General features: G+C 52.9%; 7 protein-coding genes across 7 annotated transcripts; 5 read left to right on the top strand and 2 right to left on the bottom strand.

The window, feature by feature from the left end:
• Nucleotides 1-547: 547 nt before the first annotated feature.
• INS49_004880 (uncharacterized protein) lies at nucleotides 548-1832 on the top strand (the record flags this gene model as incomplete). Its single annotated transcript, XM_043165667.1, has 3 exons — nucleotides 548-996; nucleotides 1033-1736; nucleotides 1789-1832. The coding sequence occupies 3 exons, from the start codon at nucleotides 548-550 to the stop codon at nucleotides 1830-1832; spliced, it is 1197 nt and encodes a 398-aa protein (XP_043017796.1).
• Nucleotides 1833-2689: 857 nt separating this feature from the next.
• Nucleotides 2690-3281, top strand: INS49_004879 (uncharacterized protein; the record flags this gene model as incomplete). Its single annotated transcript, XM_043165666.1, has 3 exons — nucleotides 2690-2875; nucleotides 2954-3079; nucleotides 3150-3281. 3 exons carry the CDS (start codon nucleotides 2690-2692, stop codon nucleotides 3279-3281), a joined length of 444 nt encoding a protein of 147 aa, XP_043017795.1.
• A 2584-nt stretch (nucleotides 3282-5865) lies between these two features.
• Nucleotides 5866-6320, top strand: INS49_004878 (uncharacterized protein; the record flags this gene model as incomplete). Its single annotated transcript, XM_043165665.1, has 2 exons — nucleotides 5866-5895; nucleotides 5961-6320. 2 exons carry the CDS (start codon nucleotides 5866-5868, stop codon nucleotides 6318-6320), a joined length of 390 nt encoding a protein of 129 aa, XP_043017794.1.
• A 788-nt stretch (nucleotides 6321-7108) lies between these two features.
• INS49_004877 (uncharacterized protein) lies at nucleotides 7109-7702 on the bottom strand (the record flags this gene model as incomplete). The annotated part of the gene is made up of 1 exon (XM_043165664.1): nucleotides 7109-7702. The coding sequence occupies one exon, from the start codon at nucleotides 7700-7702 to the stop codon at nucleotides 7109-7111; it is 594 nt and encodes a 197-aa protein (XP_043017793.1).
• A 1120-nt stretch (nucleotides 7703-8822) lies between these two features.
• INS49_004876 (uncharacterized protein) lies at nucleotides 8823-10079 on the bottom strand (the record flags this gene model as incomplete). Its single annotated transcript, XM_043165663.1, has 1 exon — nucleotides 8823-10079. The coding sequence occupies one exon, from the start codon at nucleotides 10077-10079 to the stop codon at nucleotides 8823-8825; it is 1257 nt and encodes a 418-aa protein (XP_043017792.1).
• A 4313-nt stretch (nucleotides 10080-14392) lies between these two features.
• On the top strand, nucleotides 14393-15682 carry INS49_004875 (uncharacterized protein; the record flags this gene model as incomplete). The annotated part of the gene is made up of 3 exons (XM_043165662.1): nucleotides 14393-14430; nucleotides 14625-15468; nucleotides 15569-15682. The coding sequence occupies 3 exons, from the start codon at nucleotides 14393-14395 to the stop codon at nucleotides 15680-15682; spliced, it is 996 nt and encodes a 331-aa protein (XP_043017791.1).
• A 1276-nt stretch (nucleotides 15683-16958) lies between these two features.
• Nucleotides 16959-19088, top strand: INS49_004874 (uncharacterized protein; the record flags this gene model as incomplete). The annotated part of the gene is made up of 1 exon (XM_043165661.1): nucleotides 16959-19088. The coding sequence occupies one exon, from the start codon at nucleotides 16959-16961 to the stop codon at nucleotides 19086-19088; it is 2130 nt and encodes a 709-aa protein (XP_043017790.1).
• Nucleotides 19089-19464: the final 376 nt, after the last annotated feature.

Below are 19464 nucleotides of genomic sequence, written 5' to 3'. Positions count from 1 at the left end.
TCGGTACCTGGCAAATGCAGTGCATGCGAGTCCGAAAAAGAGCGAATACACCGTTGTGTTCCACAACGAGTTTCAATCCCATCATGACGAGGTGTTGATCGAAGTTCTTCCTTTCAACTCGCGGGACGGCTATTGGTATCTTCCAATATCTCCGGAGTTTACGTCTTCCAGTCAACCAAACCAGTTCGAAGCAACCTTCGGACATTCACCAGGCACATACAGCTTTGACATGATTCGGTCAGCCTCAAATACTATTATCTGTCATCGAAACAGGCCCGTTAGGTAGGCGGGTACTACACAGATCGTCTCACCAGTTTTCGATGGTTCACTGGCCAAGTCACGGTTTGACATGTGCGTAGAGACACACACGCCATGTCGCTTGGAGGATGGTTTACAGATACCGAAGACATGGCTGATCGACTGCCACACCCGAAGACTTGTCTCAACGGACTCTCATTCTAATCCGAAACCTAGCTTTGTTGCGCTAAGCTATGTCTGGGGGACTGGCCAGAACAATACGCCTGAGACCCTAACAGAGGATCTTTCAATGAATGTACCCCTAACCATCGAAGATGCCATCACAGTCACCAAGGCCCTCGATTTCCAATATCTTTGGGTCGATCAATATTGTATCGATCAGGGAGACCCAAAGGACAAACACGGGCAGATCCAACAGATGGATCGTACATACAAATGCGCCGCTCTGACCATTATTGCTGCCGCTGGAGATGGTTGCAACTATGGCCTGCCAGGGGTGTCAGCCTGCCGCCGGGATGTTCTGGACCTCTTTGTGGTCGATGATGTCTTTACCTTTGGGATTCATCCTCAGGAGGACCGTCAATATTGGAAGAGGGGGAGGTGGCATACCCGCGGGTGGACTTTCCAAGAGGCTCTCCTTTCAAGAAGGCGGCTGGTCTTTTCGGATACTGCCATGTACTACGAGTGCATGGGCTACACCGACGGAGCATGGCAGAGTGAACTGTTCGGAGGCGTTGAGTGCGCACAATCCGAAGATTCATAGTCACCATACAGCCGTGCTAGGGCCGACGGTGCCGGTGTTCAGTCTGTTGTCGGTTCGAATACATTGTCGAATCTGGTTGACCTTGGTGAAGACAATTTTGAGCCGGTGAGCCACAAGGGTCTTTTGGAGTCATTTCTTACCTACATCAGCCTGGTGACTCAGTACACCACGAGAAGCTTGTCACACGACAGCGACGCACTTGACGCCTTTCGTGGCGCGGCCAATGCACTGCAACATTTCGACCATCCGGTTTATAGTATCAGCGGCATTCCTTTTGTTGTGCCGGATCAGGCTGGGGCAGAAGATAGCTTGGTCGAAAACAGCTTCTTGTGCGGACTTGCGTGGCAATCGACAGCCGGTGGCGTGGCTCCCAACCCGGGATTTCCGTCCTGGAGTTGGGCCAATCCCAGTGTGTGGAATGTGACTTGGATCCGCGATGACCAGGAACACGAGCCAATCTTGACCGAAGCTATTTATCATGCGCACGGTGTGCACATTGAGTTTGATCTCAATGGCAGTAAGGAGCTACATGCATTTGCTGAATTTGCAAAAGCATGCCGGAACCCGACGCCGCTCGCTCGGTTTGATGGGACCCCAACAGCCTTGTGTTTCAAGTCTCGCATTCTCTTTTCGCGCTTCACCTCGGAGTATCTGGATTACAGCTATGAGTCGTTTATTGGAGATGCTTACACCGAAATCGGTTATGGAACGTTGCGTATAACCGCACATGTCGACGTTGCCTCCACTTACCAACAGACTGATGAGAGTGGCCGCGCACGACACGTTCATGATTCTCAACCGCGCTGCTTAACTGAGATACCTAACGAGGAACTGTGTAGGGAACTTGTATCAGAAAGATGCAGTTTAGTACTTCTCCGCTTCGACAGCGAAGAGGCGTCGGTGCTGTTGGTCGAATGGCTGGGAGGTGAGCCGGGTGGGCACCAAAGGACAGCACGCCGAGTCGGCATTTTTAAAATTGGCACGTTTTATCGTTATGGAGAAGGAAGAGAGGGCCAGACCAATAAGTTATTGCGCTGCTTTTCCATTGAGACAAATTTGAGATTAGTATAAGGGATTCGCCTTGATCTCCAAGATAGCATTCAAAAGTCTAATCGTTCAAGCCTCACCGTATTCGGCGCACTTCTTGGCCAAAGCTTGCAGCTACAGACGTTCGAAAACGTACTTGCTGTGGCCAAGGGTACTGTTATCTTGGGGGTTTCGCCGTTTGCTCTGCATCTCGGAAGGCAGAGACAGAACCACAATTCGATTCAACAGATAGATCAGAATCTTTCGAAAAGAAAGGTTCTGCTCCGAGAAACTGAATTAATATGTTTGACAAAAGCAAACCAAGTGGTATCGGATGAGCAAGAGTTGGTCTGGAAGTAGCAGCGTTTGTGCGAAGCGGGTGGGTCGCCGGGCACCACAGCTACTGCTTCAACGACAGTGACTCAGTCTTCTATCACCAACTGCCAGTGAATGTTCAACACCGTCAATGGGAAGGGAGGGGGTCTCCATCACTCAAACATTTAAGGGAAGATCTACAACAGTATTTCTTCCTGACAACATCATCTTGGATCACATCGACTCAAGCTACCCAGCAAAGAGTTTTCTCCAATATAAAGGAATAAGACAGTCTTCTATCATACTCCAGAGACACTAAGAGTCAACATGCAGTTCAACATCTCCGCCGTTCTGGCCTTGCTGCTGTTCCTTCTCACTGGCACCTCTCTGGCTGGCGATGGCTGCTACTCGCAAGGCACCACTTGGGCCGACCTAGGAGATGATGCCGCTATCTCTGATGCATTTAACCGCCTCTGCGACAGGATGGCCGGAGAATACAAACTCCACGACAACGTAAGTCAAGCCAGGCCTGTCAAGGTTATTTGAGGACTGCTTCTTAAGAGCATCTTGCTAATTAGCAAAATCATCTAGATCCGTAACTGCGTCAACGTCAATGGCCACCACATCGACGCCGCCATCTGGCCCTCATCGGGCGACACCCACAACTACAATCACGTTACGCTCTCTTCGGGGGGATGCGTTGATTACATGAACCAGGTAGTTCTCCATGCCATCGACTTAGACACCGTTATTTCCTGAGAATCACTGACAAGATTCTGTGCACCAGATCAAGAGCCGTTGCCCCGACCACGGTGGTGAGATAGACAACCTCGAAACCAACCCTGCTTCCGACGGAGGCGACTACATCAAGTCCCTGGTCATGGCTGATCCTGAGGATGGCACCAAGAACCAATGCTAGTTTGACAGCAAGGCAATGGGCGCCGGAGGCACTGATGATGCCTGGATTTTGGTCGAGACCGAGCAGTACCTGGTAGGGTAGACAGAGGCGGTGACAGCGGATTCCTGAAATGGATGAGGAAGACCCTCGAGCTCATGGCATACGGCAACCGTCAAGCATGCAGCGTCTGGCCTAAGTCTAAATACTAAACGGAACGATCTCCCTTACAATTTTTCATGTGATGAGATGGCTATGTTCATGCGCAATTGTTACCACGGTCGCACGCAGACATGTGATCAGAATGATGTCTTACTGCCATGTCTGTATTTCAGCCTCGAACTTCTTGTCACACATCTAACAGCGTTCCATCCGCATAGAGTAATAAAAAAGGTTTCTGGAGAGCAAACCAGTCCGTGGCCTGTACTAACCGATTGAAGAAACCAGCTTGATCATTGAAAGTGTATCTCTTGTCACGGCGACAGGGAGAGAGATACCAACACGTGCTTGACGAGTTTGCTACATGCTGCCACTTTACTAGCAGTGGTTGACTCATCTCCCAAACTTTGTACCTGGCGACTAAGGGGATTGCGCATCGTGGGGTATGTGCGACATGTGCTTAGCCGGACAGGTTTGGCTACCCGCCCAGAGATAGCCCCACGCATTTCGCTTCTACAGCGCGGGAAATGTATTGATTTCTGCTGAATCATGCTCGTCTACGGCCTTGAAGAGAATCCGCTGTCACGTCTCTCGCCGGAATGCGGATGGTCATGTCGGCCGCAGCAAACCAAGAAAGGTGGATGGTGGCAGATTGGATTCAGGTTCAATGGTCATCGCAAAAGATCACTAAGGAAGAGGCATACAGTATGGTGTTCTCACAAATAGATCATTCCGAACAACTGAATCCCTCACCGGATCTAGAAGCCCTTCATCTCCACACCCAGGACTGCTCCACCAACAGCAAGCAATGCCGGCCCGGCCTCATGAACGCGCCCCTCCTTCCTGACCAGAACCCGGGTAGCTGACAGCTGCCTCCAATCACACCCATATGCAAACCGTGGCGTTTTGGTTTCAACGACCTTATTCCAACTGGTGTTGGACCTGTGTGTTGTAAGCGAAACTCCGGCGACCACCGGCGCTTGGGGACAACGTACCGAGGATCCTCAAGTTGATCCGTCATATATGTACATTTGTATCCGTACAGATAATCATGCATAACTGGTTCACATGATATGACGGTACCCATAAGTTTCTGTTGAGTATCGATGACTTTATCACCGACGTAGAATTGTTGGTTGGGCTGATTCGACATGGCGCCAATGTTCCGGGGACAGTTTCGGTGTTGTGTTGTCTGGTTTGTCTATGAGGTATTAAAGAGAGCAGTTTCTGTTGGGCTGGTGAGTTCTCAAAGATGCTTTGGCAGTACAGTGTTCTGGAATAAAGTAGTTGAAAGCGGTAAGGACGGCGCTTCATATAGTTCTCTAGAGAGGCGGTGACTGTGCTTGCAGAGAGAGCCAACATCCCTTCGTGACGGACTGTGTGCTGTGGTTTCTATTGATCGGGTGTAAGTTGCTATGCTCCGGTGACTGGCTGGAAGCCGGGACGTGGTAGAATGCTGCAGCGGCTGCTCGACTTTGCTATGTTGTCAATTTTCCGGCCCGTCTTTGCGCCCGCCCACATACACAATGTCACTGGCTAGCTGCATCTATCAGTGAATATTGGTGGACACAGAAAGCTGGATGTGTTCTACAGACGCGTTTTCTCGCAATCCAAGGTTGATGTGCAATGCTGGTGGCCGCGACTACGAGTGACTTGAGAGGTATCTGTAAAGAGGACCACCACGATCCAGAAGTAACGAGATTCGAGATCAGCCTTTGACAAGGTTGGCTCTTATATTTTCCACATGCCTTGTGGGAAACAACAGGCAATGATGGCAATGAATCAAGGATTGGCAGTCCCGACCCGGCCGAGGCTAGCTCATTTATGCCTTTTCTCTTGACACTCCAGGGCCAGTAGCCGGTGTTCAACTGTGCTATCTGATAGACGTCGTCCTCGCCGTGTTCCATATCACAGAATCCGGGCTCTTGAAAAGACAGCTGGTATCGAAGCATTTGTTTGCTTCTTGAAAAGCGCCAATGAAAAAGCCCGAGACGCAAGGCGGAATATTGAAGGAAAGGTTGGTCCATGGTCATGCATCTTCTTACACTGACCTAGACATCGCTCGCGATGGGCCCAAAGGCGACGCTACAGTGGTCAGTCTGCACCAGTAGTTCAGTACTTCGTGACTGGCGGAAATTTTCTATGGAGAATGGAGATGAGCCCTTGTCACCGAATTTCAAATTTAATAGCAGACATCCAACCCAAAGTTGCCTCCCCGCCCTAGCAACGCCACCATATCCAGCCAACGAACAAGCAGCAAGGCTTCATATCTTATACGCACGTACCAACCAGAGCCAACATACTTTTCAAGATTTTCATTACTTCTGCCGCGGCGCTGCTGCCCCTCACTGGAACTTTTGAGACTGAGTGCAACGGCAAGGACAGGTCTTGGTCTGACCTAGGAGATGACACCACAGTCGAGGCTGCCCTCAAAGACGCCTGTTCCGGCATGGCCGGAGATTGCGAGATTGGTAGCATGGTGAGTATAGACTAAGCAAAGTTGAACCCGGGAGATATTCAGTACATTTCTGATCAGCTATCGAGCAAATTTGTGGGTGCATCAATGTTGGGAAGAATCACATCGAGGCCAGGACCGAGATTGCGATGGAGCCCGAGAACGGCACATCAGATGTCAAGCTGGCCGAGGAGGTGTGCCAAAGGCTTTTGGACCAGGCAAGCTCTGACGTTCAACTCAGTTCTGCCAGCTCTGAGGAGTTGGGAGCTGACCTTTGTTGCCCGTACAAGGTGAAGAGTATTTGCCCGAAGAAGGGCGGCACGATCTGGGCCGAGGCCTATGTTGGCACAGAAGGGCACGAGTACAACTACGCACAACTACATCCACGGCAACATCATGGCTTATCCGGAGAAGAATCAATGCAAGGCCTAGGGAGGGGAACACGATAACTGAGGGTGAAAATGATTGATAATTTCTGGAGTCCGACTCACGGACGGGCTAGAATCTAAGTCATCCGGTACGCAAAGTTTGGTCATGGCAGCCTTGGAACGGAAGTCATAGCGTTAGTTGATCTAGCTGCTACGCAAGAAGAGAGGGAGACAGCTGACCATTTCCTTACCCAGTACTGTCATCATGTTGCGAAAGTGAATCAGGAGAGGGCGGGGCCTGAGGAATGCCAGTTTGTGTGCTGGTCATGACATATTCTTCGTTGGATAACCTGTCGCCGACGCATTGACCGGCGCTGGTATGTGAATCACGGACGGCGTCTCGCGTACTTCAGCCGTTGTATCCCATGTCCTTTACAAAGTGAAAAGTGAGTCTCGAGCATGCACCTTGTGGCTGATGCAATGAAATTGGGCCGTTCTTAGCTAGGTTTTCCCATCAAAGCACGGGATGTTTGAGAAAGAGCGTCAGCTAAGCGCCACCCGTCATCAGGAGGCATGCTCCGTCCTCTTGAGCGTCCTCATCTTGGGCTCTGTCCACCCCGGCACCATTCAAGTAATTGTGGGTGCACAGTCAAGCTCTGACGGCATTGAGGAGATCTCACAAAACGTGTTCGGAATCGCAGACGCTGCACAATGCTGTGACAGCAAGTTGAGATTTCATCGCCTTGGGATTCAAAGCACGATGCATGGGTTCAATCTGCCAGACGCAAGGACTCTATCCGCACTCAGGTAGTCGGCCAGCCAGCCGACTGTTGGGCCCATCTTGTTACAGGTACAGTGGCCAGGTGGTATTACCCGATAGCCCCATCCAGCAATGAATCCATCATCCAGTCTTTAGTATCATTCAGCTGCTCGGGGGATATAGCGCCAGCCTCATTGAGCCTCTCCAGCGCATGGAAGACGAAGTGCGCACAGTTCCAATCAGGCTCTCCGCCGACGGGCGTGGAGGCGATCACGTCCACGAGCTTTCGCGGCTGAGACGCATCCACCGGGACCCTCCCCACGACACGTCCGTGTATGAGGTCGATGCTCATTGGGTATCTCTGTTCCTCTTTGTTCTCCGTGTATTCAAATGGCTTCTCCTCGGTGGGGCGTTGGGCATGTGCCGTGATGTGGAAGTCCTCCACGTCAGGTGAGTCGAGGTAGAAGAGCACGTGTCTTCTGTTGTAGGTGTCGTACGGATACCCTCTGAAAATGAATATCCAGACATTCTGCGTCATTTCAAGCTTCTCCGATGGCTCCTCGTCAGGTGCGGTGCTCTCCGCCGTCCCTCTTGCTGTGTTGTCCTCAAGCTTGCCGCTGGATATCGCGTTTGGCTTGGTCGCTTCAATGGAGCTTGGCCCTGCTGAGTCCTGGCCGTGGACGGGCGTTGAGTCTGTGCGCATTTGATTGGTCGAGCGCTTTAGTAAGAGGAGCATGAATGGAGAGAGAGGACAGCTTCGGCACGAAATAATGCGAACGAGGTGATCAATCAGCAGCGAAACCCACATCAAGGTGGCTGTTCTGCCTGAAGTGGGTCGACTGGCTGGCCAGTCTGCACCCTGGACGGACTGGAAACCCGAACCCTGGAAGGACAGGTGGAGGAGGGGCGCACCTTGCATGCTGGAGGTTAAGATTCAGCCAGTCACCAGGAGCCCAGCGTCTCTTGACCCCGTGCAAACACGCCAGTCTTTCGTCTGGCTTTGAACGGATCAAAGCCAGACAAATACTGTCAGGTAAATCTTAACTCGACCGCGTAACTTACAAATCATTCTCACATGCTTGTGGCAGATACTATGCAACCGCCAATGGAACAAGTCTCTCATGAAGATGGGAGTCAACTGGGCCCAGTCAAAAGGGCGAGACAGTCACTCAGTAATCTTCTGCAGAAGCCCGCCATAGTTAGAGGTGAACATTTACTCGTGGAGTTTCTAATGTAGCACCCGTGACGAAAGTTTGACCTTCTTCGTCTTCCTGGGTCAATCCACTGGCCTGTGTTTACCTGACAATTCATCAAAAATCATTTCAATCGCACGAATACGAGGACACGACCCATTTACAGCAGGAAGCCCAGGATCCCAGAAACAGTGCGGTCAGGCAGAGCTGCGTCAAAGACTGCCAGTCGTCATGCAAGTCCTTTACCAATGTCCTTGACAAAATACGGTGGACGTTTCTCGCAATCAAAGTTTCAGTAGTCCTTTTCATTGACTAACTAGAGGAGCTTGACAGAAGCCCTGATAATTCCCTAGCCTCGACCTTGTCGGGTGACACTTCTGCCTATTACCAAAGCCACTACGAATCAACTCAGCCAACACGACCTGTATAATAATAGCTACTATACCTTGAGGAACTCCTCAATCCTACCATCCTATGGACTGCTCGTTACAATCAGCGGTCCGTCTTGCTTCCCTGCGAGATTCATTGTGCGATCGATCCTGCGGTCCATGTGCTGCCCACCACTGCGACCCGCCACAACCACAACATCTGCTGCTATCCCAGTCCTACAAAGATTATTAGAAGCGTTGTCTAGTGCTTCGTGGTGAAATGCGTACCATTGCGAATCTCTCTCCACCGTGCAATCTCCTGCCCCTCCTCGAGACACTGCTCCTTCCAGTCGTCGAATGCCTCCCCAGCGACCATGTCCAAGGCCAACCGGAGCATCGACTCAGCCGCGGCAGGAGAGCCCGACAAGTATCGATGGGCCTTTGCGTTGAGGTAGTAGACACCGGACTTCTGCGCTGGAGAGGGAGCCCGCTCGGCGAGAAGGGAAGCGGCCGCTTGGATTGCACGGCTGAGGTGCCACGTGCGGTCCTCCTGCGTCCCCTCCCACTGCGCCGCGCCATGCTCGCGGCTCAGGATGTTGAAGATGTCCCGTACCGCCTTGACGTGCTCATTTGGTCGGCCGCCCGGTCCGGACTCGATCCACGCGTCTGTGTCTACGAGCCGGTTGACCTCGACGAGGGCCTTCAGGCACGACCGTGAGAACTTGGCCAACCCTCTGCCCAGTAGCTGTCGCTGGCCGGTGGCATCTTGGCGGGTATATTTATTCAGCATCTTGGTGACATCGATCGGAGGCATCTTCCGGATCTCGGCCACTACCGAAGCTGCCAAGTTGGTGTCCACATTGCCAATGATGCTGAAATGTGCGGAGCCGCTGAGATAGTCCTGATACGGCTGCAAGAACTTGGTCTGGTTCTCGACGCCCATGTACTCCGGGTTACAGGTGGTGGCGAAAGGATCATGCACAATGATCTGGTGCCGAGTCTCAGCCTTTGCGTCCAGGCTGAAAACGTGGCCGCCAGAGACAGCCCTGCAGAACATGCCCAAGTCGCGCCAGGGCAGAGCGAAGCTCCAAGGCTGCGAGGTGCTCTCGGCCTCCGGGTCTTGCTCCCCCTCGATATTGTGTGTCATGATGAAACCAGGGTAGGTCTCCATTGCCTTCTCACTCAAGGGAACGATGTGAAGCAGAGCACCGATAAGGTGCGGGCTGAGCAGAACATTATTGACATTGATCCGAATGAGCTGATGTTTCTTGAGCATTACAACGTAGGCCTCGGAGCGTATCTGGCGGCATGTTCGCAGGATGGATGTCTCGGTGATGTTCTTGGTGGTGTCATAGACGGGAGGACTGTGTACTGCGGCATGGAGATAATCCGGGTAGGGCCAACAGACCACTTTGCGAGGTAGTGGGAAGTCACAGATGACGAAGCCGTAGATGTGGTCTCGTATCTCTCTGGGGAGACCCAGGAGGGAGTGACTGGTGACTTGGCTGTCGGCCTCCATGTTTGGGTATTCTGTGAGCGTGGTGATGGTATGGAGGTTGTCGGAAGGATGTGAGAAGAGCTTGTCAACTACAGTGCAAGTTGTTAATACAGTCTGCGGACAACACAGAGACAAGACAACTGGTAGCGGGGCCTAGCGCCATATACTCTCCGGAATTTCCCTATCAATGCTGTAGACAGTGAATGTCAACATGTAAGAGTGAACAAATGAAGAGGTGCCGGTATCTGCCGATGGCACAGTTTGGCTTGAAGTAGGGACGACAAACGCGCGGTTAGTCAGCCATTTGTGCCAGTGGATTTCCAAGAGAGGGACGTGTTCTGGAAAGTGAATTGACTGAAGGTGAAGTGCCTTTAGAAGTGTCAGGTGAAGGACACCAAATGAAGTATCCAAACCCCGCTTAATTTACAAAGATGATCAACGTAGTACCTGCTGTCTTATGCGATGAGTAACGTCCTAGTCACTCAAGAAGTATTTGTTTTCCACTCGATATTCATTAACCATCAGCCATGCTCCATGCTGTTTTCCACTTCAACATCATGAGCTAGACGAATTACTATATCGGTGATCTCCTCCCTTTATAGGCACAGAATCGCTCCACATCCGTCTTTGGCAAAATCTCCGCCCTCTCCTAGTCGATTGCCTTCATCTTCATATTCTCAACGAGGCCAAGCCACCGTGATGTCTCATAACCGGGGGGGGGGGGAGGGGAGCTTCTAGGGACATTTCCTTCCGGCATCCAGTTCACAACTTGGGTTAGTAAGAGTCCATGTTTCTCTCGCATGACCTGAAAAAAAATAGAACTTTCGAGGTCACAACAAACTTTCAGGTCACGCTATTCAAGAATTCAAGCGTAGGTAGCAACTGTTCTACGCCCAAATTCGGTGGAAGCTCAGCTGCCGGGTCGCCTTTACCGAACTGAGGACTGGTCGCAGTTGGATAGTGCGATGAGGAAAGGTGCGGCGCTTGCTCCCGAGGGCTTCAAGACTTCCCAGTTGCCTAACTTCCAATCAAGGCGTCACTTTTGTGCGACAATGGCATCTGAAGGCCCATACAAGGCTCTGCGCATGAGTGTCTCTGCTGCAACGTCGTGCATTTTGAATATGGTGGGTTCTCGCCATACCTGCTATATCTTGCACAGAAGTGCTCGGGCAATTGATATTCAAGCTCTAAAGCCAAGCCCCGTCGTTGGTTAGGATATAGGTCCCTCGCTGCATCAGAAACGGAGTAATTGTCCGCTCCCGGCTCGCGTCGCCACCGTGGACATTCGCCTCATCCCCACACTAGTGATCTGTCAACACATCTCCTGCAAGCCTCATTTTAGCCAAGTTATTTCACAGGCGCAGATCTTGCCAAAAAAAAAAAAGTTTGCTGTGATGTAAAATTGTCTTCATCCAGCAGGCATGAAAACCAACGAGTTTCTAATAACTCCTATATTGGTGATGGAGGGCGAGTAGTTCAACGAAACCTCGTGTGATATATTTAGATACGTTGGCAAATCCCGCCTTGCCACGTCTTTAATCTCGCCTCCGCTGAAGATATAATTGGACTAAGCTGTGTTGTCATTCCGGGTGGGGGTCAGGGGTGGATAATCGCTGGACACGGCAACACGGGTAGACTCATTATCGATGGGTATTTTCCTGGCCAAGTCTGCATGTAGTCTTTAATGCCATCGACTTGTTCTATGCGAATGGCCAGCTGTCCGAAAACGAGTCAAGTCATTGCCCACAATGTGTTGGACAGAGTCTATTCGCCAGGGTTTGGTATATTGTCGAAGAAATGAAAGGGTAATACGTTCCAGGTACCGTGCACCACATAGAGACTAACTCATCCATACTATGTATACGCTGATTTGAATCACAGGTATCAGAAACGACTCATTGCTGTAGAAGGCTGTTGGTTTGGTAGGAATGTCTAACCTGGGGATTGCATCCCGCTGGAACTTCAGGTTGGAAATATTCAATATTATAAATAAGTGATGGGATCTTTAGAAATTTCGTGTCACATTTTCGTTCGGGGATTGTCTGTTTAAGACATGTGGCGAAATGCCCCGAGCCAATCACACCTGGGTGCAGTGTGCTCGGAGTATTAGTTGCCAGCATGGCTTAAGCGTCAGCAGAGTGTCATTGCGGCATGGCGAACCCGAGCTCTTCAAATAGGACCCGGCCGTGGAAGATTGAACTAGGAACGCTAAGTCGTATCAATGAATGAACGGTGTTCTAAAATGCGTCGTAGAGTGTTCCATAACAGAGTCAACAAAGAATGGCAAGGGGATTGGCGAAGGCGTGCATTAATGACCGCTATATGTTGCGAAGCCGCCACGAGACATCACGAGCCGCATACACCAGGCAAGGCCATTGTATTACCGAGATATATTGAAATGAGTTCGGAGTATTCGGTTCTCGAGCCAAACTGTCCGAGAGCATGTGGTTGCGATAGGCTGCATGCAGTCTGGCTACAAGTATAGATGTGGACACCACCTACCTACCAGGGGGGAGGGGGGTTTCTGACTGGGTTACGCAATACACTCATGTTTTGATATTTAATTGAAATTTCATAATTCTAGTGAAATGCTAATAAAAGGCTATTAAAACACTATTAAAATAAAATTATATTAAAGCTTTAAATTATATTAATATTAACTTTATATTACCGTTAACTATATATTAATTAATATTATTATAATTCTATATTAAAAGCTTTAATTTAAATCTTATTAACTTTAAATCTATTTCTATTTTTAAATATTTCCGTAATTCCATAAATCCTTTTATAATAAATAATTAAGCTAATAAAAAATAAATAAATAGTTAGGTTGGAAATAAGGAAAAAAAAGAGGTTTTTTTTTACCCCTATGTTAAAGAGTTAACATAATATCATAACATATTAGGAACGACTATATATTAATGACATGTAAATAATGCAATGTACACATAAAAAAAGCATATCAAAACCTTGATTGCATATCACTATTATGTCGCTATGCCATTGATATAGTAGTGCGATGTTGACGAAAACCCCCCCTCCCCCTGGTAGGTAGGGAATGGGACTCATCACCTCATCATGTATCCTCTTGTAATCCACGCGGACATCTCTTTATCAACAACTTATCGCATTGCATTTCAATGACCAGCTTCACGCCTCTATCGTTTCCGGCCGTTGGCCTGGCGTCCCAGAACGGCCAGTTTGGCGATGATGTGTTGATGAGCGTGCGCAGATTCAGCAGTTTTGTCTCCAGCACATGGAAAGCTGCTGTGGGGGACTCAGGCCATACAAAGTCGATGATGCGCAGATTGAGCAGGATTGTGTCCCGAGAAGAAGTAAACGAAGAAACTTCGTCGGCGGAACCCAGCCCTTTGGAGAGGACTTGGGCACAGCAGGCCTCGCCAGAGCCAGGCCTTCGACACAGAAGATTCTCGCTATCGCCATCCGTCAGCGACACAGAGATGCGCACAATGAGTCCTGGAAATCATCCAGACGAGTAAGATCACTCTTGAGCTGGGATTACGATGTGTTTTGGTGCATCTTTGGTGAGTGTTCTCAATATAGGCCCTTGGGCACAATCAGGATTCCAATGGACAATTCTGACATCAACTTATCCCAAGCCATCTTTTCCGGCGTTGGGTCGCGCGATTGATTATGCTGTGAATTATAAGGAATGTTCCTGGCAACGGGCAGCAGGCGGATGTCTGTATCATTGACGTATAAACGACTGAGATAAACCATGCACATCTTCCTGTATCAGAAAATCCATCCTGTGCTTGCAGAAAGGGCGATGTGCCTCAGTGATGTGCCGCATGGCCTGTTCGTGCAGACTCAATGATTCGACTGTGTTGGTCGCATTCTGTCAGAGGATTTGTTGTTCGCCAGCAGGCTGCATAATGGCCGCCCGGATGCGGCATCGTCCGTTTATCTGGAATATCTAGTGTATTCACTGACCTTAAAGCATGTGCCCGAATCAGGCTGATGAATGGCATGGCAGTGATGGTTGGCAATTGCATCGGATTGGATCGAGATAAGGGTCCTCGTATCGAGATGCTCATAGGACAGTTTAGTGGCAAGTGGCGGCATGATGTATGCATTGTGCTCTAGATGAAAGTGGGTCAGCCCGCGGGTACAGGTCGCTTCAGGCCGCATGTCGCGCCAAACGCGCGCCTTGTTGTCTCACATGCAACCCCCTCATCGACCTCATTTTTTCACCGGCGTTGCCGGTGCCTAGTCTTCAATGATTTTCGTCTCTCAACCGTGTCCAATTTATAGATTGGCCAGCAGAAGAAGCAATCCCAGGCTGAGCTACCGAGCACGAAACCGCACAAATGGCATCGAGATACCGTGACGACTCCAACAGGAGCAGGTCGCCGTCACCGCCCTTTCAAGACACACCAACAACATTATTGTCGCAGTCGCAGCATCTGCCCCCGACACCAGGGCGAAAAGTGACATGCCCCCACAGCCAGCTCCTCTACAGGAAGCCTAGAAGGTAGCGCCATGTCCCTGGCAGAAATGCGATTGACTGGAGCCTCAAATTGACGGTGAACAACCCCTTAGATGGCCGCTGGTGCTCCGCTTCGTCAAGGGCGCAATCCACAGGGACATCGCGCTCCCGGTCTTCTTCCACGCCCTGTTCACCACCGTGATCGTGACCCTGCACGTCCGGCTGCAGCACAACTACGGCCTGCCCTCGAGCGTGGTGTCGTCGCTCTCCATCGTGGTCGGCCTGATGCTCGTCTTCCGCAACCAGACGGCCTACCAGCGCTTCTGGGACGGCCGCAACAACTTCGCCACGGTGATCACCTCGGTGCGCAACCTGATGCGGTCCTTCCTCGCGTGCTCGGGCGGGCCCGGCGGCAACGGCTGCGCGCAGCTGTCCCAGGCCGAGCGGGCCGACGTCGAGCGCACCGCCCGCGTGCTCATGGCCGTGCCCGACAGCATCAAGAACACCCTGCGGGCCGAGTGGGGCTCCCTCAACACGGCGGCGGACCAGTACGGCCAGGGCCTGCTCCCGCGCGAGATGCGCGCCCACGAGGACGAGGGCCTGACGCTGCCGGTGCAGCTGACGTTCCTCGTCGAGGCCTTCATCGCGAGGGGCCATGCGAGGGGGTGGTTCCACGCGCCGCAGGCCTCGCAGCTGACGGTGCAGCTCAACACCCTCATCGATGGCTTTGGCCGGATGGAGACCATCCGGCTCACCCAGTTCCCCGTGGCCATCCTGATTCACCAGAGGCAGGTCCTGGCGCTGTTTGGGTGCGTCCTGCCGTTTGCCGTGGTGGATGAGAGCCACTGGTGGTCAGTGCTGATCGTTGCGCTGGTGATGTTTACCCTCTATGGCATCGAGGGGATCGCGTGCCAGCTCGAGGACCCGTTTGGGTATGATCGAAATGATATCAAGATGGTAAGCATATTCCACCCTCTTGGAGCTCTGAAGCTCTGAAGGTGCCTCCTGGGGTATGCACATGTCGTTTCGATGGAAAACTGACCATAACTTCTACCAGGATGTCATCGTTGAAGATGTACGCGTTGAGCTGGGAGTAATGCTTGACGAGTGGAGATCGACAGTCGCCGGGCCAGTCAAGAAGTCCATGTTCTTGGGTGATATCGAGACTTGACCTGTCGGTTCCCGCCGGACTTGCGGATATGGCGCGATGTTCATGACTTACAGATACCCGATGCACGCACGCTCTTTTTTTTCCATGGCCCTATAGACCCTATAGACCGACTTTTGAAGGGAATGCTCACACCGACAAAATCGTGGTTCTCACATCTCCCCTTCGCAGCGGATACCCGTCGATCTCGTTCGGGGTGGACCGATGAGGATACAGGGTACCAAGGTTTACGTCGAAGAGGCAAGGAACCTTCCACACAAAAAAGGTAGAGATCAACACCAGTCAGCTGTTCGGGCTTACGCGACGCGGGGACTGTGATAGATCATGTTGTGGCCCTCTCGGGCTTGTGAACACCAACCAGCACGATAACGGCCCCAGGCTCGACACGAGAAACGCGAGATCAGAGTAAGCCGGCACCGCAGCTCGCTAGCATGGTTTGGCTGTATGACGCAAGCCATCTCGACTGCGAGCCAGCCAACCGCCCGCCCTGAAGATTTCGGTTTGCCTAGGATTACCTAGAAATACATCATGGCCCGCAATTGCACAATTACATCTTACCGATGGCTTTTTTCATCTGAAGTTTCCGAACGCCACGAGCAAATCACAATCAAAAACCATACGCCAAGCTTTGCTATTTTGGCCAGTTTCCCCTGACTACACGCTGCGTCCATCCCTGCAGCCGGGTCGCAGTCGGTCGCAGTCGGCATGTTGGCTGCTCGAATGAAGTGCCGCCAAGTGCCGTGACACGACCTCAGGGGTGGACCTGTGGCTGCATGCTGCATGCCGATCCGTTGGGATCCCGAACCTTGGTCCTGGGCTCCTGGGAGAGAGGGGCTGGGCGAGTCGTGCGCGCTCGCTCTGCTGCGGCTGTCGGTACTGCCCACATGCTTGCGGCCTGCAGCCTGCAGCCTGCAGCAAAACACACACGCCCTGACCACCTCGAATCGCCCGCAGGCCCTGGCAGCAGGGCGCGTGTGGTGGAGCAACCACATGCGCCGGTCGGTTCCCTAGCAACCTAGTTGCATACTATGATGACTGCACCGCCGACCTCCCCCATTGTTTCGGCCCTTAATTAATAAAAGCCCGTTGAGACCCATGGGAGGGGGCCGAAATACCCGGAGAATAAAGTAAAATAAAATGAAAGCAGATCTGCTGCGACCCTTCGTTGTGCTTGCTTGCTTCTGACCCAGCGAGCTAGTCCCTCTTTCGCTCTCTCTCTCTTTTAGTGTTCGTAACAAGTCTGTCGCTTCCGGACCAGCGGTATTCCAAATTCCTAATTATGAAGGCAGTCTCGGGCTCCGTCAGGGGCATTGCGGTGGCTGGTGCCGTGGCCGGGCTCGGGGCTCTTCGCACGGCCGCCGCCTTCCCCCTCTCTGAAGACCCGATCCTCCCTCCACTCTCTAGCCGGGACGTGACGGCAAACGGCGATGATCTGAGCGGCAAGACCTACGACTACATCGTCGTCGGCGGTGGCCTGGCTGGCCTCACAGTAGCCGCCAGGTTATCCGAGGACCCTGATGTGACAGTCGCCGTCATCGAGGCCGGCCAGGACATCTATGGCGCACATGAGTCGAGGTTCCTCACGCCATCGGCTGTTCTGTACGATTCGTTCCTCAACACCGAGTACGACTGGAAGTATGTGACGACGGCACAGGCTGGGCTCAACCAGCGAACGACACCATGGGCCAGAGGCAAGGTGCTCGGCGGCAGCTCTTCAGTCAACAGCATGTACATGGTCCGGGCCTCTGCCCGGGAGTTCAACTCGTGGGGCTCGCTAATCGGCGCGCCAGAGACGTGGGGCTGGGACAGCATGTTCGCGGCCATGAAGAAGTCAGAGGACTTCCAGGAGCCCGTCCAGGCCGTGCGGGATGTCGTGCCCAGCCTCAAGTGGAACCCAGCCAGCCACGGCACCGGAGGCAACATCAAGACGGGGTGGCCAGGCAAGAGCTACCCTTTCGTCCAGTCATTCCTGACTGCCGTTTCCAACACGGGCACGCCCGTCAACGACGACCCTGACGCTGGTGAGAACTGGGGTGCGTACCTGGCCACCTCCGCCATCAACGCGCAGAACTGGCACAGGTCCAGCTCGAGGACGGGCTACCTGGACCCCATCGACACGGAGCGCTCCAACATCCACGTCCTGACCGGCCACCAGGCCACCAAGGTGCTGCTCGACACCTCCGACCCCAACAACGTCAAGGCCACCGGTGTCCAGTACGCCCCCGACGCCAACTCTCCACTACTGACCGTCAACGCGGCCAAGGAGGTGATCGTCTCCGGCGGCACCATCAACTCGCCGCAGCTGCTGCAGCACAGCGGCATCGGCGACGCCGGCCAGCTGGGCCAGCTCGGCATCAATTCGACCGTCGACCTCCCCGGCGTGGGCCACAACGTCCAGGACCACGTCAGCGCCGCCCTGCTCTACCCGCCCAAGGACCCCAACCAGCAGCCGCCCGCCAAGATCACCGGCGACGTCGTGACCGACTCCTTCGTGCAGTCCGCCATCGCCTACATCAACCTGACCACCCTCGTCGGGGCGGCCGAGGCCGGCGCCCTCCTCGACAGCGCCCGCGCCGACGTCAGCGCCGCCATCAACGCCGCCCCGATCCCGGACGCCGTCAAGCAGGCCTGGAAGACCACATACACCAGCCAGGTGGACAACATCTACGACTCCCCCGTGGGCTTGGTCGAGATCCTCCTCGCCGACATCTTCGGCACCGTCAACATCCAGGTGGCCCTGCAGCAGCCCCTGTCGCGCGGGTCCATCCTCGTCACGAGCGCAGACCCCTTCACCCCGCCCGCCATCAACCCCAACTACCTCACCCAGGACGTCGACCTGCGCCTCCTGCGCGAGGGCCACAAGCTCGCGCGGCGCATCGGCGAGTCCATGGCGGACGTGCTCGGCGCCGAGTCGCAGCCCGGCGCGGCCGCCGTCGCCGACGATGCGGGCTGGGACGGGTTCATCCGCCAGAACGCGGGGACAGAGTACCACCCGTCGTCGTCGTGCTCGATGCTGCCGCGCGACAAGGGGGGAGTCGTCGACAAGAACCTGCTCGTGTACGGGACGTCCAACCTGCGGGTTGTCGACGCGAGCATCGCGCCCACGAGCGTTAGCGCGCACCTCATGACCGCCACGTACGGCATCGCCGAGATCGGGGCCGACATCATCAAGGCGGCGCGCAAGGCTGCCACGGCTCCGTCTGGCAAGCTGCAGCAGACGCAGAAGGTCAGCCCTGCTGCCGAGAGCGGCGGTGAGCAGGCAGAGGAGGACAAGGACTCCAAGACGGCCGCCGTGTCTGCTGGTGCCGGGACTGCTGCCGTTGGGTCGATCGCCGCGGCTGGTCTCATCATCGGCCGCACCGTCCTGCGGAGGTGGCAGGGTCAGAAGTACGCCAAGGTCGTTGCTTGAAGAAGGGGAAGAAGTGACATGTGTGCTGATCTTATGATAATGCCTGGGCTGATGTATCATTGACGCTTGGATTCGCTCAATGATGGCGGGATCTCTGCTATGTTTCTTTTTTTTTTTTTTTCTCCATGAAAGTAATGTATCTATCTAGACGGGTTTCCCATTTATGGAGGTTGGCTGGAGTGCGCTCGCCGATACCCTTTTGGTCTTGTATTTAATGATCTTCTTGGGGCGGGGCCGGCTTGTTACCATGGGCTTCACTTGGATGAAGCATTTTACCCTTACTTTCTGTACAGTAGATACTGGACAAAGGTCCTGGATTTCGCATTCAGGTCTATATCTCGGATATCATAGTAGGGAAGAAGTCACGATTAAATAT

This window comes from Diaporthe citri (genome assembly GCF_014595645.1).
Source record: "Diaporthe citri strain NFHF-8-4 chromosome Unknown scaffold_13, whole genome shotgun sequence".
Classification (NCBI taxonomy): Eukaryota; Fungi; Ascomycota; class Sordariomycetes; order Diaporthales; family Diaporthaceae; genus Diaporthe; species Diaporthe citri.
The sequence above is the reverse complement of the archived record's forward strand: the minus strand, read 5'-3'. Positions and strand labels throughout refer to the sequence as shown.